Source organism: Gopherus evgoodei, chromosome 6 (genome assembly GCF_007399415.2).
Source record: "Gopherus evgoodei ecotype Sinaloan lineage chromosome 6, rGopEvg1_v1.p, whole genome shotgun sequence".
Classification (NCBI taxonomy): domain Eukaryota; kingdom Metazoa; phylum Chordata; order Testudines; family Testudinidae; genus Gopherus; species Gopherus evgoodei.
The window spans coordinates 95565742-95582730 of record NC_044327.1 but is presented as its reverse complement, the minus strand read 5'-3'; the positions used below and the strand labels follow the sequence as shown (position 1 = coordinate 95582730).

General features: G+C 43.3%; 1 protein-coding gene across 2 annotated transcripts in view; it reads left to right on the top strand.

The window, feature by feature from the left end:
* Window positions 1–9639: 9639 nt before the first annotated feature.
* RGS7BP (regulator of G protein signaling 7 binding protein) overlaps window positions 9640–16989 on the top strand; it is an 80647-nt gene continuing 73297 nt past the window's right edge. The window contains exons 1-2 of one of the 2 annotated variants that reach the window (XM_030567503.1): window positions 9640–10412; window positions 13236–13393. In XM_030567503.1, coding sequence (XP_030423363.1) covers window positions 10254–10412; window positions 13236–13393 — 317 coding nt within the window. In that variant the 5' untranslated portion in view covers window positions 9640–10253. Of the gene's footprint in view, window positions 10413–13226; window positions 13394–16989 lie in introns of both variants that reach the window. The other variant, XM_030567502.1, reaches the window with a different exon arrangement.

Genomic DNA, 16989 nt, shown 5'->3' with positions numbered 1-16989 from the left:
GCCCTTGCTAGAGAGAACCTAAAGGATGCTCAAGAAGAGCAAAAGGCCTGGTATGACAGACATGCCAAAGAACGTTCCTTCAAGGTAGGAGACCAGGTTATGGTCTTGAAGGCGCAACAGGCCCATAAGATGGAAGCATCATGGGAAGGGCCATTCACGGTCCAAGAGCGCCTGGGAGCTGTAAACTACCTCATAGCATTTCCCAATTCCTCACTAAAGCCTAAAGTGTACCATGTTAATTCTCTCAAGCCTTTCTATTCCAGAGACTTACAGGTTTGTCAGTTTACAGTCCAGGGAGATGATGCTGAGTGGCCTGACGGTGTCTACTACGACGGAAAAAAAGACGGTGGCGTGGAAGAGGTGAACCTCTCAACCACCCTGGAACGTCTGCAGCGGCAACAAATCAAGGAGCTGTGCACTAGCTTCGCCCCATTGTTCTCAGCCACCCCAGGACGGACTGAACGGGCATACCACTCCATTGATACAGGTAATGCTCACCCAATCAGAACCCCACCCTACCGGGTGTCTCCTCATGCCCAAGCTGCTATAGAACGGGAGATCCAGAACATGCTACAGATGGGTATAATCCGCCCATCTACCAGTGCCTGGGCATCTCCAGTGGTTCTGGTACCCAAACCAGATGGGGAAATACGCTTTTGCGTGGACTACCGTAAGCTAAATGCTGTAACTCGTCCGGACAACTATCCAATGCCACGTACTGATGAGCTATTGGAAAAGTTGGGACGTGCCCAGTTCATCTCTACCATAGACTTAACCAAGGGGTACTGGCAAGTACCGCTAGATGAACCTGCCAAGGAGAGGTCAGCATTCGTCACCCATACGGGGGTGTATGAATTCAATGTCCTTCCTTTCGGCCTTCGAAATGCACCCGCCACCTTCCAGAGGCTGGTAGACGGTCTACTAGCTGGACTGGGAGAATTTGCAGTTGCCTACCTCGATGATGTGGCCATTTTTTCAGACTCCTGGCCCCAACACCTACTCCACCTGGAAAAGGTCTTTGAGCGCATCAGGCAGGCAGGACTAACTGTTAAGGCCAAAAAGTGTCAAATAGGCCAAAACAGAGTGACTTACCTGGGGCACCAGGTGGGTCGAGGAACCATAAACCCCCTACAGGCCAAGGTGGATGCTATCCAAAAGTGGCCTGTCCCAAGGTCAAAGAAACAGGTCCAATCCTTCTTAGGCTTGGCCGGATACTACAGGCGATTTGTACCACACTACAGCCAAATCGCTGCCCCATTGACCGACCTAACCAAAAAGACCCAGCCAAATGCCGTTAAGTGGACTAATGAGTGTCAAAAAGCCTTTACCCAGCTTAAGGCAACGCTCATGTCTGACCCTGTACTCAGGGCCCCGGATTTTGACAAACCATTCCTAGTAACCACAGATGCATCTGAGCGTGGTATAGGAGCAGTGCTCATGCAGGAAGCAACAGATCACAACTTCCATCCTGTCGTGTTTCTCAGCAAGAAACTGTCTGAGAGGGAAAGTCACTGGTCAGTCAGTGAAAAGGAATGCTATGCCATTGTGTACGCCCTGGAAAAGCTACGCCCATATGTTTGGGGACGGCGGTTCCAACTACAAACTGACCATGCTGCACTAAAGTGGCTTCATACTGCCAAGGGGAACAACAAGAAACTTCTTCGTTGGAGTTTAGCTCTCCAAGATTTTGATTTTGAAATTCAACACATCACAGGAGCTTCTAACAAAGTTGCTGATGCACTCTCCCGTGAGAGTTTCACAGAATCCAGTAGTTAAAAAGTGTTCTTAAAATGTAAAAGTCTGTTAGTTATATACTTAGTAGTATATGTAAAGGTGCATGTGTTGTATTAATCTGTTTATTTTCAAGTTCTAGAAGGAAATTGCCGCCAGTGAGCTTCCCCACTGTCTGCAATTTGGGGGGCGTGTCATAAACAGATAGCTAAGGGTTAATGTCTCTTTCACCTGAAACACCTGACCAGAAAACCAATCAGGAAACCGGATTTTTTCAACTTTGGGTGGAGGGAAGTGTGTGTCTGAGTCTTTTGTCTGTCTGCCTGTTTCCTCTGAGCTTTGGAGAAGTAGTTCTATTTTCTAGTCTTCTGTTTCTAAGTGTAAGGACAAATAGATCAGATAGTAAGTTCTATGGTTTCTTTTCTTTGGTATTTGCATGAATATAAGTGCTGAAGTGCTTTGATTTGTATTCTTTTTGAATAAGGCTGTTTATTCAATATTCTTTTAAGCAATTGACCCTGTGTTGTATCATCTAATACAGAGAGCGCATTTGTTTGTATTTTTCTTTCTTTTTTATATAAAGCTTTCTTTTAAGACCTGTTGGAGTTTTTCTTTACTTCAGGGAAATTGAGTCTGTACTCACCAGGGAATTGGTGGGAGGAAGAAATCAGGGGAGTTCTGTGTGTTGGATTGCTAGCCTGATTTTGCATTCCCTCTGGGGGAATAGGAAAGTACTTTTGTTCCAGGATTGGGAACGGAGAGGGGGAATCACTCTGCGTAGTTTCACAGAGCTTGTGTCTGTGTATCTCTCCAGGAGCATCTGGAGGGGGGAAGGGAAAAAGGATTATTTCCCTTTGTTGTGAGACTCAAGGGATTTGGGTCTTGGGGTCCCCAGGGAAGGTTTTTCAGTGGGACCAGAGTGCCCCAAAACACTCTAATTTTTTGGGTGGTGGCAGCAGTACCAGGTCCAAGCTGGTAACTAAGCTTGGAGGTTTTCATGCTAACCCCCATATTTTGGACGCTAAGGTCCAAAATCTGGGAATTTGTTTGTTTGTTTGTTTGTTTGTTTTGGGGGAGGGGTGCAAAGAATAATTGCAAAGGTCATATAAAAAGTCACTAGTTGTGTGTTTAACTCCCCCTCATCCATCTTGAATCACAAAAGGGGGGGAGGGGAGTGAGATGTGGAATGTTATATCTTCTCCTCTGAACCACAACTGAACCCACCCCATTCCATGCAATATTCTCCATAACAATTTTATTAGTCGTAACCTGGAGATCCCGCCCTCTTAAAACCAAATTTTTTCCCATAGCAATAACAAAGGTAGTGGGCGGCTGTGTGGATCCATCCCTGGCCCTGCACTGCTCCCTTTCTGGGCTGTTCCCTGAGTCCATCATCAAAGATCCTTGGAAAGTAGAATCAGAACATCTGTTGGACCATCTGGCCAGTGCAAGGCTTCTGTCTTAACTGTTTGTTCCTGGGACTGGAACATCCACTGCGGTCCCAAACTCCCTCTTCCTTTGCATGAAAAGGTGACCACCCTCATTCAGTACTATGCCATGAAAGATAATGGGCTCTGTGCTTGGGATAGTGGCACACCCCCAGTTAAGCTCTTAATAGAAAGGGCATATAGAGGGAGCATTGCTGGATCTGACATTTTCATCCTGGGCCTTTGGGTACACGGTCTTCAGGTGCTTAATCCACTCCGTGATTGCACAGAAACTCCATGATGTTTGATATGGTCTTGCAGAGGTGGATATTTCTGGAGCACCTCCTGAAATCATGATCCTAGGTGTAATCACAGCAGAGGTTAACTAGAACTCTAGTATGCCCTTTCAGCTAACTACCTGCATGCTGGATGGTGGGCACCTTCTGCACTATTTGGCAGAGTAGGACTGAGCTGTTCACAAACTGGAATAGGCTCCATGAAAAATTAAGGGTTAGATGCCCAGCAAGAGGACATGACCCGGTAGATAGCTTCCAGAGCAGAGACGGTGACTTGGAAGTGAATACATAGAAGGGTCTTAAGATACAGGTACAGAGAATTGTGGGAATGGTGCTAGTGGAGGACTATCTAAAGTTGAGCCCAAGTGCCCATGCCATGCCTTTGTTACCTTCACACTGTAAAGTGAGTTGATAGAATACAGCTCACAGCTTAACATGCACTCTGACTCGTACCTCCAGAGGATCATGTCAGTGTGGGTTCAATGAACCCCTAGATGTGCATTTAAGGGCTTTGAGTATGGATGATAGGGGGGTTGGGCAAAAATGCATATCATGACATACAGCAAGCCTGCAGTGTAGACATACCCATACTCTTTCCCCCTCAAAGCCTCCCCCACTCACTTCCTTTCTCCATCACTGTGGACAGCACCACTATCCTACTTATCACTCATATCTGTAATGTGGCCATCATCTTTGACTCAGACTCCTTTCTAGGTCCTCACATCCAGGCAATGTCTAAGTCTTTCAGATTCTTTCTGCATAACATCTTTAAGATACAGCCTTACGTATCCATCCATACAGCTAAAACTCTTATCCAGGATTTCATTACGTCACATGTCAATTACTGCAACATCATTCTTTCTTGACCTTGAAAAATGCTATCTTGGCCAACTCGTATCCATTCAGAATTCTGCTACAAAGCTCATTCTCTTAGCCTATTGCTTTTACCACGTCACCTTTTTCTTTGAATACCACCACTGGTTCCTGCTTTTCTATTGCATCAAGCACAGGCTAATTGTCTTCACTTTCACAGCCCTTCACAACCTGTCCCCGCCCACCTATCCTCTCTCACTCACTATCAAACTGTTGGCTCTCACTTCCGACCAGCCTGTGATACCAACCTCCATTGCTCACTTGTTCAAGTTTCAAACAGGCACCTTTGTGCTTTATCCCATGCTGCTTCTCACAGTTGGGAGAAGTTCCGCATAAACATATTCAAAATTAGCTCATTAGCCGCCTTCAAATCCCTCCTTAAAACTTCCTCTGATGCCTCCAAAGAAACTCACAGTGGTTAGGTCACTAGTGCGCTGACACCACTACCTATCATGCTGACCAATACTGCCTCATTGTTTCCTTATTCTCCCCAGTTATTTCTATCTGTTGTCTCTTTTGTTATACCTAGATAGTAAGGTCTGTGAGACAGGGACCATCTTTTTATTTAGTACAGTACCTAGTACAATGGAGTTTTGATCCATGACTGGGGCTCCTAAGTACTATGATAAAACAAATAATAAACTAGGAGGCTGACATTTTGTAACTTCTGTAGTTTGAGCTCATTGTACGCACCATGGTCTTCTTGCATTCTGTCAACTATTTCAGGACTCCATATAACACCCTTAATGGGGTTCTGTACACCTCTCATTTCCTCCTCTTCCCATAACAGGGAAACATTTGTTTCTGTATAATTTCAGAAAAAACATGTTGCTGCAAATATACCTGTCTTTACTCAGGAGATGATTTTGTTTCCTTTTGGTAGGAATTTCAAGTAGATCCTCGTTTTCTTTTATTCAGAGGCAGTCTTTGATAGTGTACTTTGGAATTCTTCCCCAAAGACATTGAGAATCAAGAAGCTATACAGAATTGTTTTTTCTTGATTTCAGAATGACTTGTTCTCTGTCTTTCCTGCTACTCCTAAGTAACCTTTCTGATGTCATGAAATCCTTAACTTTCCATGATGATCTCAAAAGTCTGCTGCAAGGATAAACCAAGAAAAACTGACAATTGAAAAATCATCATTTTTATACGTGGCCAGAAAAAAAGCAGAATTCATATACATTCTACAATGGGGACATTTTGAAAATATAAGCCATCAGGGACGAATGCCTCAAAAGATTGTGGAGAGTTGAAGATTGTGCCAAATATACATTAAAATGTGAAGTCTCATTTAATCTATTACTTCAGTGTCATATGGTGAAAATTTCCATGAGTGAAATCCTGAGCCTATTGAAGTCAGTGGGAGTTTTACCATTGACTTCAGTGGGGCCAGGATTTCACCCTATATACAAAATATACAATCAAACAAAAATGCACTCTTTTTTGGATTTGTTGTTATTATCATTATTTTGTTATTTGTGTTATGGCAGCTTCTAGACACTCCAAACAGGACTAGAATACTTTGTGCTTGGTGATGTATGAACTAAGAGTAAAAGACAGACAATTAGAACATAATTTAAAAGAAGATGCCAATTATTGGGTGCAACAAAAAATAGGAAGAAACAACAGAAGGAGGATGTGAGAAACAGTAATAAAAACATGTTTGCATAGGCCAAATATGTGCATTCCTAGATGGTTATAAACTGGTAAATATTTTTTTTAAATTATGACAAGATAAATAGCAGAAGTCCCTGGCCATTTATCTAGCCACTATCTAGAATGTCATTTTGCATCAATTCAGTGGTTCAAATTCATCCTTGATGTAGTCCCAATGACATCAGTGGGTTTACACTAGGGGTTCATTTGAACTCATTAATTTCTAATAATTTATTTACGCTGGATATACCAGCTCTTCAGACACGCAACTCCAATAGCTCAAACCAAGTTCCTTAGAAAAGATAAGTATTTTTTGTTCTGCAAGGACTATGTAGGACAGTGTACCCATTGGTGAGTGAAAAATTAGTCATCTGTGCTTTGCCCATGATATTGATCCAATTGAAACATTGCAAAAATAAGTGCAAAAATTGCTAGAAAGAACAGTGGTGGAAGCAGAGAAGTTAGGTCCAAAGATAATGTTGACATCTTAGCCTGTTGAAAAGATATTCCTACCCAAATCTGAGGAGGCACTGGAGTGCACTGAGCACTTCAAATAGCTGGGTAGCATGACTGCAAGGGATGCTAAACATCAGAGAACTGAAATAGAACTGGATTTGCAAATGCTGCTTTAGCAACATTGAACCACATTTGGCATAGTAAAGGTATTACTATGACGTGTAAAATGAAATTATGGCAGTCTCTTGCTATATGCATGTGAGATGTGGATGCTAAGGAAATAAGACATTAACAGGCTTTCTGCCTTTGAATTGAAATGCCACAGGCAATTACTGTGCTTTAGCTATACCTTGCATGCAAATAATGAAGAGGTAAGTGCACAAACTTACAACATAACCGGGATGATACCTGATATCATCTAGACCAGTGATTCTCAAACTTTTGTACTGGTGTCCCCTTTCACATAGCAAGCCTCTGAGTGGGACCCCCCCCTCATAAATTAAAAACTTTTTAATATATTTAACACCATTACAAATGCTGGATACAAAGCAGGGTCTAGGGTGGGGGCTGATGGCTCATGACCCCCCATTCAGGGTCGCCGGGGGGGGGCAAGTGGAGCAATTTGCCCCAGGCTCTGGGCCCCACAGGAGCCCCCACAAGAATATAATATTCCATAGTATTGCAACTTTTTTTTATGGAAGAGGCCCCCAAAATTGCTTTGCCCCAGGCCCCCTGAATCCTCTGGGCAGCCCTGCCCCCATGTAGTAACCTCATGACCCCTTGAGGGGTCCCAGCCCCCAGTTTGAGAACCCCTGATCTAGACGACAAGAGGAAGAAAACTTGAGCTTGTGGGACAAGTTAGTCAGATGAGCAGAGGAAGAGTGCCAAAGCAAGTTTTGCAGGGTCTGGTGCTGGGGCAAGGGGTACTCTTGGCAAGTGTGACTGGAAGATGGGGCTGACTGGACAGCATGCAGTATGCTGCACTTCTCAAAGCTGCGTGAAGATTGTAAATTGTGTAGGAAGGCTGCTGGCCAGTGACTCCCAAGTGGTGTGTTTACTGTTCATTGGGATGTGATTTAATGGTGCTTTGTATTATGAAAGTATAACAAATAAATAAATAAACAATGACAGCGTGAGGAGAAATTGCCTTCATATATTTGCTGTCTAGAGAAGAAGTGTAGTCCCATAGCTAAAGGCACAGAAGCCTGGACATTTATGTTCTTTCTGGCTCTGCCCAATGAATCAATGTGTGGTCTTGTAGTGAATCATTCACATCTTTCCAGGCTTCACTCTTCTCATCTGTAAAATGGTGATAAGGATACTTGCCACTTCTGTAAAGCACTGAGATATACTAATGAAAAGCACTAGAAGTACCAAGTATTATTATTAGTACAACTATATAGGGGTTGAGCTATGGTACTTAAACTCCTTTGAAACATAAATTCACAGGCCTGTGATGCTGACTCAGCCCTGTATCCCCAGCAGTATATTATGCAGTTTACTATGAAAAGGGAAATGGGCTGTCTTTCAAATGGCACTTGTAAATAGAGATCCTCTCGGCTCTGGCTGGCTGTTGAAGATCCCATGGCACTTCTTGTAAAAACAAAAGTAAGGTTTTGGCTCGGTGTCCTTGGCCAGTGGTTCGCTGCTGCCCTCCATCTTAGACCATATCTACGTTAGAGTGTTTTTTTTCCCTAAAAATTTTCCACCACTGTGCAACCACTGCAACTCCACCAGTGATAGTAACTTTGGTAGTATGCCAAAATAGACTGGCCTCCAGCATTATAATCACAATGTCATCAAACCCTGCTCAGAGCAGTGGTTACAGCAATGGGGCCCACTGATACCCAGTCTACATTAACAATTCCACTGTTGCTCCCACTGACAGGAGCGCTGGTGGGAAGTTTTAAGAAAACAATTTTGAATGTAGACAAGACTATCAAGGTTTCTGCATTCCATTCTGTGTATCCTGGAAACAGGTCTGCAGTCTTGTCCCTTAGAGTGCTTGAATCTCCACGTGCATCTTCAGAGGCAGATTGGGCTCAGAGTTTGTAACGTGCGCCTTTGGTCTTAAAGATGCTATGTATGTAAAATATCCCACATTGTACTATGAAAAATTCTCTGTTTCATGCTGTAGAGAAAGTTATTGTGCAATACCTCGAGTGAGGCAAATTCAGACGTGACCATTACTGCATTACTACTAACAGGGATGGTGGGGCATAGATTTGTAGTCAGGCCCAGCACCTGAGGTATTGGGTTAGAGCAGTAGCCTGATGAATCAGGAATGTGCTATGTCTGACTAGTCTTGTTGGAGAAAGTGGCTGATGACAATCTTACCACAGTATAGCAGCCTTCTCTTGAGAGGGAAAGTACATTCGCTCACTGGGGTGTTTCATGCTTCACCCCATTGTACAGGAATATTATGGGATTCAAGGAGTGTAGAGGAAATGAGAAGAAATGTTTATATAATGCTTTCTACCCTCCAGGAAGAAGGTCTGTTGTGACTATTGTTTGAGGGTTGAGTCTTTGTGTTGTGCCCTGCAGAATCTCTCCTCCCTAACCTCAGATAAGACCATTTTCTCTGATGTGCAAAATTCCATAAAAAGAATATTTGTTTTTGTATTCTAGAGACCCATTTTTGATCAAGGGATCAATGACCGTTTAAAAAGACAAGTCCTTCCTCTAAATAAGTAACTTGATTGTTGATTAGCTCCGGATCTTTGCAAAAAATCAGATGTGGAACTGTGCTAATTATGGCAAAGGACACTTTTTATAGTACTGTAATTGGCGTCAGTTAGATGCAAGGAGCTATGCACTTACTCCAATTATATCAAAGGGAAAGGGATCCCTCTGTGTCAGATTGCTCACGGTGCAAATTGCTCAGCGTTTGTAAGATGTGACTCCTACAAGCTTAAAGGAGTAGCTATTAAAGCTATCACATTTTTGCCTCTGACCTGGACACCTACATAATTCAGGTCATAAACACTTAGCTTGAAATATGGGGGGTAAGGGGTTTCACTCTGACACTTCTGCTTTCTAATAATAAAGCCGATGAAGAAATACTGCAAGTGCTGCTCTTTGCGGATGGGATTGGGTTAATATATACACTGTAGGGGGAGTTGCATGGATGGATCACATTAGTATTCCCGCCCTATCAATGTGCTATGTTGCTCACCACGTCAGTCTGCCCGATCCCTACGTCTAACCAGTCCCACCAAAGGGTTCAGATGGGCTCTTCAGCCAGGCGAGCCCTTGGAGACCGGATCAAGGCGAACGCTTAGGGTCCAGGGAGACGCGGGTCCGCACGCACACACGCGGCCCTTCTCTCCCGGGGGATGAAGAAGCTGGCGCTGCTCTGGGAAGACACCAGGAGACACAGCCCCGGCAGCAGCGCAGGTTTTGAAGGCTGAATTCCCTCCTGAATGGCAGCTGCCAGCTGCCAGCCCCGGCTGCCTCTGCCCGACCTGCAAATCGATGCCGAGGGGAGGAGGGCTCAGCGAGTCAGCACGGGGCTTTTTCTGCAGGGGCTGACATGCTGCTGAGCCAGAGAAGTTGACGAGCCCGCTCCCCTGCCTGGCTGTAGTGGGAAGGATGCTGCCGGGCCCCGCGCTCGCTCCCCCAGCCCTCCCGCACGCTGAAGGTGACCAGCCGCTGCTGCAGCATTTTAGTCTGTGACTGGGGAGGTGTGGGAAGACAAAGGTGACTCTGGATCCCTCCTCGGACTCATCATCGCCGAGCTGCTGGTGGTGGGGGAAACATTTGCCCGCTCCTGTTGGGATCAGTGCAGCTGCTTTTGCTTGGTGGATGCGTATGCATGAGTTCTGCACCGAATGGGCGCAAGAAGCGCCCCAGGACCGCTGGCTCTATCTTCCAGATCAGCAAGCCCCCCCTGCCCGGCAGGGACGGAGAGCGCCGGGGCAGCGGCTCTGAGACCTCCTACAAAACCCAGAGAGCCCTGGAGGACTGCAAGATGGTGGGTAAAACAAAGGGCTCCCCCCCCCATTGTATTTTTGTAGTTTGCGGTCGTGCCACTCCCCCTCCAGCTTGTCTATTCCGATCACGTGCAGCTGCACTATTTTTAAAACTGCAGCCCCCGGTTAAGTTGACACCCTTTCGCCCGGGTCGTAATGGCTAAAGACAGACCATGTGCCGTGACGGGGAAAACTCCTGATGGAGCCTGCAGATTTTTGACCCTCAAACCTCCAAATTGTTTTAGCAAAATAGAAAACAAAGCTAGTGCACCAAAATAATCCAGATCTATTGCATCCCATTGCAACAATGCTGCAAAAACTCAGCTCCAGCACTCGCCCACCCCAAGATCTAGCCAAATTTTGGCCCCAACCCGCCCAAATTCGAATGCCTTGCCTAGAAAGATCACAAGTGTAGCTACTCCAACGGCACTAATAAAATCTGTGTCCTGATTCATCTCAGCCTGCCAATGCTGCAAAAAACAGGATCTGGCACCTGGATTCTGCTGAATTCTGCCGATTTTGGCCCCAACCCCTTAAAATCTACCACTTAAATAGATAACAAGTAGAGGTGCTTTTAGTATGCCAAAAATGTCTAGACTTCAACACACCTTAGCAGTGCAAAATACTAGATTAAAGCACCAGGATCTTATTGGATCCATCTAAACTTTGGCCCCCCAAATGTAACAGAACAAAATTTCTTCACTAAGGTAGTCACTTAGTAAGCCCTAAATATTTGGACCCCAGCATGTTCCAGCATAGAGTGACCAGGCAGCAAGTGTGAAAAATCGGGATGGTGGGAGGAGGGTAATAGGAGCCTATGTAAGAAAAAGATCCCAAAATCGGGACTGTCCCTATAAAATCGGGACATCTGGTCACCCTATTCCAGCAAAACAACAGCACAAAATCCGTGTCCCTGGCACCAGAATCCAGCTGGACCTCAGCAATATTGAGCCCCAACTCTGCAAATTAGAGACTCTAACTAGAAAACAGGTGGAGCTGATGCTATTTTTCATTAAAAATCTGAACCCTGATATCAGCCCTCTAACATTGGAGCATGCAGTACAGTACCTGGATCCTGCCCTAATACTCCAAATTAAACTATCTAAATAGAGGGAGAAATGTAACAGCTCTGAGTGCACCAAAAAAGTCCAGACCTTATTGCAAGTTGTCATGGCGGCACTATAAATACATATATCTAGCAACATTTTTTCACTCTAACCCCCAAATTTGGACAGCTTAATAGAGAAGAAGTGGAATTGGAGAAGCTGCACTATATAGCCGGTAATATGTTTAGATCTGAGATTAAAAAAACAAACGTTTGGGACCAAAAATTGCCAAGACTCAGCAGCATCCAAGTGCTGAATCAAGCTTTTTGTGCTATTGCTGTTTCTAGATGCACAAGAGTCCGGATGTTTTGGTGGCATAGCAGCACTACCATTGTACTCTATTTAGGCAATGGCTTTGGGGTGATAACTGCCAACATTTGGCTGTCTTCACCAGAATCCGGGTGCCAGATTTGAGATTTTTATGGAACTTCGCACCACAGTGGACTGAGGTCCAGATTTTTTATTAATTATTATTATTATTTTGTGCACTAACATCTACACTTGTTCTCCTTTTAGGCCATGGAACTTGGGGGCTTGAGGCCAAATTTAGCAGGATTCATGTGCTGCATCTGTATTTTAGCAGATGTATAAGGATGCATTAGGGTCTGGATTGTTTTGGTGCACCAGAAGCAGCTAAACCAGTTCTCTTATTAATGCTAGGGAATTTGGGGAGGAAGGCACAAAATTGGCGGGATCCAGGTACAGGAGCTGGGTTTTTACACCACCCTTGCACAAGGATGCATCAGGGCCTGACCCAGAATTTCTTGCTGCAATATGAACAGCTACCCTTGCTCTCTATTTAGGCATTAGAATTTGAGGGTTGTCTCCAAAATTTGGCTGGATCTGGTAGGATCCAGGTAAATCCAGTTTTTTGCCTCCTTCTTCCCCACTACCAGTGGCCTTTATTCATGCTTTTATCTCTTGCAGATCATGATTGCATTCACAGTCAACATACATTTTGTTTCTTTAAAATAAAAAGAATGCACATTGTAGATTAATGGAACAAAATAATAATCTTTCCAATGCTGTGAATATAAAGATTTATCCAATAGTGTCCAAACGTGTCTGGTAACGTGATGCTGGGTTGGAGTATTTCTGTGGCAAGGCTGAGAGGTTTATCTATTTCTTTGTCTGTTTATTTCACACTGGCCAAAGTGCTTTCTGGAATACTAAGTGGAAAGTGCCTTTTTAGTGCATCTTATCAGCCAACAACTTCAGGTCAATTCCAAGTCTGAAACCTGGGTTACTGGCAAGTGACAGGAAGGAAATCATTACAAACTAAATTAGCAAAGGCTCCAGTGCATAAATGAATGGTACTTTCCACTCCCTAAATGTGTTGCTAATCAGAAACCAGAGGGAATGAAGAGAATCATCTCTGGAGACATTTTTGTCTTTCATTATGATAAAAAATAATCTCATGCTATCGGGAGAAGAAAAGCCATTATTTATGTTCTGCATAACATTTATGATTAACTACTAAAACACATTCAGAGGTTAGTTGGAATATTACTTTCCTGCAAGAGAATATTTATGGTACATATAAGGTAGCTCACATGAAGGCCCTACCAATTTACTAAATGTTAAAGACTTGATCCCATTCTCTGTGAAGTCAATAGGAGCAGGTCTTGAAGTAAGAATGTTTTTATAAATGCTCCTTTATTTTATCACTGTAGTTAAATGTTTCATGTAAGTAAACAATCTGTTTTTCAGCTTGTTCAGGAGTTCAATACCCTGGTGGCTCTGTACCGGGAGTTAGTCATTTCCATTGGGGATGTCTCCGTCAATTGTCCTTCTCTACATGCTGAAATGCAAAAGACTAGAACCAAAGGATGTGAGATTGCCTATCAGGCACACCAAAAACTAGCAGCAATCTCTGGGTAAGAGTCTTCTTGTCTTTCTTCCATTCAAGCAATTACCTTCATAATATTTAAGTTTCTGGTTGCTAAACAGTATTTCAAAGGAGCTTTGGGCAAAGGCAGCAAACTGTTATACTACCAGTCTATGCAAACATCAGTGTTAGGATTTAAACTAAGAGATGTATGGTCTTGGATTTTACGGAATGTACAAACCCTTATCATAGCATCATTTTGGGCAAAATCATGCTACTGATAGGAATTTGGCACTGATGATAGTATCCTATTCACTTCATTAAGTCTTTTCTGTAAAGTGAGAAGGGTTTAATTGGCAGTCACAACACAAAATGATCAAAAGAATATAATCCGTGGTTGAGCTTCCAGGGTGAAATTCCATGGGCCTGATCCTGCAGCTCTAACACAATACCCCATCAGTGGGAATATTACATGACTAAAGACTGCAGGAATGGGCCTTAAGATAATATGGTTTTATAAATAGCTAAATAGCCTGTGCAGGGAGAGAAATCACCAATTTGATCACTAAGCAGGTGCAATTTACATTTGTAAAATGTACACCTGCATCTGCTAATACTCTGCTTTACACTACAGTTGATTTTGCATGTACAAAATAAGGAGACTAAACTTCTGCCCTTATGGTTATTTACCCCTAGATCAACAGTTCCCAAAATTTACCCTAGCATGGATCACATTGTAAAGGAAATATTGTCTTGTGGACCATCTCCTTCTTATTTGCTACTCTGTGACATCCCTGTGGGAACTACAGCTGTTGCTTACATCGAAAAGACATAGAGGGGAAATATTTATGTATTTTCATTTCTCTGTAATGTAATCAGTATTTTGTCCTTTTTGAAAAAAAGTTAATCACAACATCTCTTCATTTCGTCTTCCCTTCACATCTGTTCTGTTTCTCTCAGCTGAAAACAAGGATGAGAAAAAACAAGCTCTCTGCGGACTATCAGCAAGTGCTCCTCAGACCATAAGTGGTCCACAGACCACAATTTTAGGAGCTATTGCCTTAGATATTTTAAGTTTGGATCCTGCAAGTTGCCTTGTGCCTCCAGTGATTTAAAGAACTGCTTTGTTGTCCACTGACATCAATGGGACTTGAACTAACTCAGCATCTTGCAGAATCAAGCTCTTGAAGTGGGACATACTTTAAGATACATAGAACTTAAACATAAATCATTTTCATAATTTACATCTGTATTCACCTATCACATTTGCCTATGTTAAATCATCTTCCTTATGTCTGCTAACTCTCTCATCTATTTGTACTGAAATGTGGGCTACAGCCTCCCAGACCATCTTTCCCTATTTGAGTCTGCAGTAAAGCCATATTACTAAATTTGTGACACCACATCCTTGTCATGGTAACAGAATGTGTCATCACAAACTCAGGATTATGGCTATTGCAGGATAAACAAAGAGAAAAAGTTGCTCTCTCAAATAAGGGTAAAATACCCCCCACCTTCATAAAGCCTGAGTATTTGGGTTCTGTGCAGGTGAAGTGCACAGGTATTGAGAGGTAAAATCCACTTGCCAATTAGCAGTTGCTGCATAGCACTCCTGCTTCTGCTGCTTCAGCCTATGAACTTGTCATGGTATATTTCCCCAATCTGAACCTTAGAGTCCAAAAGCTGGGGTACTAGCATGAATTCCCCTAAGCTTAATTACCAGCTTAGATCTGATAAGCTGCCACCAACCAGGACTTCGAGTGCCTGGTAAACTCTGCCCCCCCCCCCCAGCCTTGCCCGGGGACCCGCAAGACTCAGACCCTCTGGATCTTAACACAAGGAAAGTAAACCCCTTCCCTCACCGTTTCCTCTCCCAGATTTCCCCTTCCTGGGTTACCCTGGAAGATTACTGTGATTCAAACTCCTTGAATCACAACACAGAGAAATCAGGTTTGTTCCCCCCCCTTCTCTTCCCCTCCTGGTGTTCCCTCCCTGGGCTCCTGGAGAGATAGACAGATTCAAGCTCCGTGAATCTAAAACAAAGGGATTCCACCCTTCTCCCCTCCCTTCTCCTTCCCTGTTAAGTACAGACTCAATTCCCCTGAGCCTCAACAAGGGGAAAAAATCAAACAGGTATTAAAAAGCAAAACTTTTAATAAAAAGAAAGAAAAAAAGTAAAAGTTATCTCTGTAATTTAGATGGTAAAAGTTACAGGGTCTTACAGCTAATAGACACTAGAAAGAAGCCTCCCCCCCACCAGCAAAAATACAATTTAAAATACTTCCAGCAAACTACACATTTGCAAATACAGAAAACAATCAAAAGACTATAACCGCCTTTTCTACTAAATACTCACTATTCTGAATATATAAGAGACTGTAGCAGGGAGATTGGCAAGAAACCTGGTTGCACGTCTAGTTCCTTCCAGGACCCAGAGAGAACAAAGCAAAACCCAAAAACCACAAACAAAGGCTTTCTTCCACCGAGATTTGAAAGTATCTTGTTTCCTGATTGGTCCTCTGGTCAGGTCAGGAACCTTTTGGTTCCCTGTTTGTTAACCCTTTACAGGTAAAAGAGACATTAACACTTAACTATTGCATCCAGTACTTCAACATCAGCTGTGCAGGGTGTTAAGGCAACTGCACCAACATAAATGTATATCTCTCTTAGCTCGTCATAGCCTTCTGTGCCTGCCTGTGAAGATTCAACATGGAGATACTTTCTGTGGCACACAGATGATGCACTGAGATTCCTGTGTGGCTGCTCTGCCCATGATTTCCCAAAGCCAGACCCTGTCAGTGATTCCGTACCACTGGTGAATCTCACTCCAAAACCAAAACACTGCCCAAGCACAGTGCTTTTGGTATAATTTTCTTCAGATTTGATTCTGTGCAAAATTCTCTTTTAAATAGACACTGTTCACTCTGATTTGTTCCCCAAGCAAAAGACAAGCTCTTACAAAACTTAGGTCTGACAGCACTAAAAATACCCCTCAAAAAAATCTCTGCTATTTTTAAAATTCATTCTGTTTAGGTGTTGTAACAAAGGTAAGGAAATATGCTTGTTTCAAAAGATATGATTTTAACATGTTCATGTCTCAGATAGAAATCTGATGCACTCACAGAGATGTCCTGCAGGTGCTATGAAATTGACATTGTAACTCATCTAAGACTGTATTGAACAACTATAAATAATGTGATATCCATAACAACTGGTAAGTATTAAAAACCCAACAGTTTACTATAAATTGCTTATTTTGTCCAGGAGGCATTTCACAAGATGTGCTTTGCATGCTTAACCTCGTTCACCTGACTAATGAGAGCAAGAGTGAGAGCCAAATTAACTTGTTTCATGCAGTGTTTGAGGACTGGATTAAGACAGCCAGGTCAGGGAAGGTTGGGGATACAATGAGGATTCAGAGTGGAAAAGAAATAGAGATGGCAACAGACATGGAGTGTCAGTCTCTAATTCTGTAAGAAGAATGATGTATTGCACATGGGTCGGGGTCTGGACTGAGATAGGATAAGACAGACTGGAGGGGGAAACGCATTAGGGATGGTAACATAATAGAAAGGAAAGAAGCAGGAGTAGAGATTTTTGAGGACTAGACTGCACTGGTCAGGAGGCAGCAGCACAAGGAGAGGC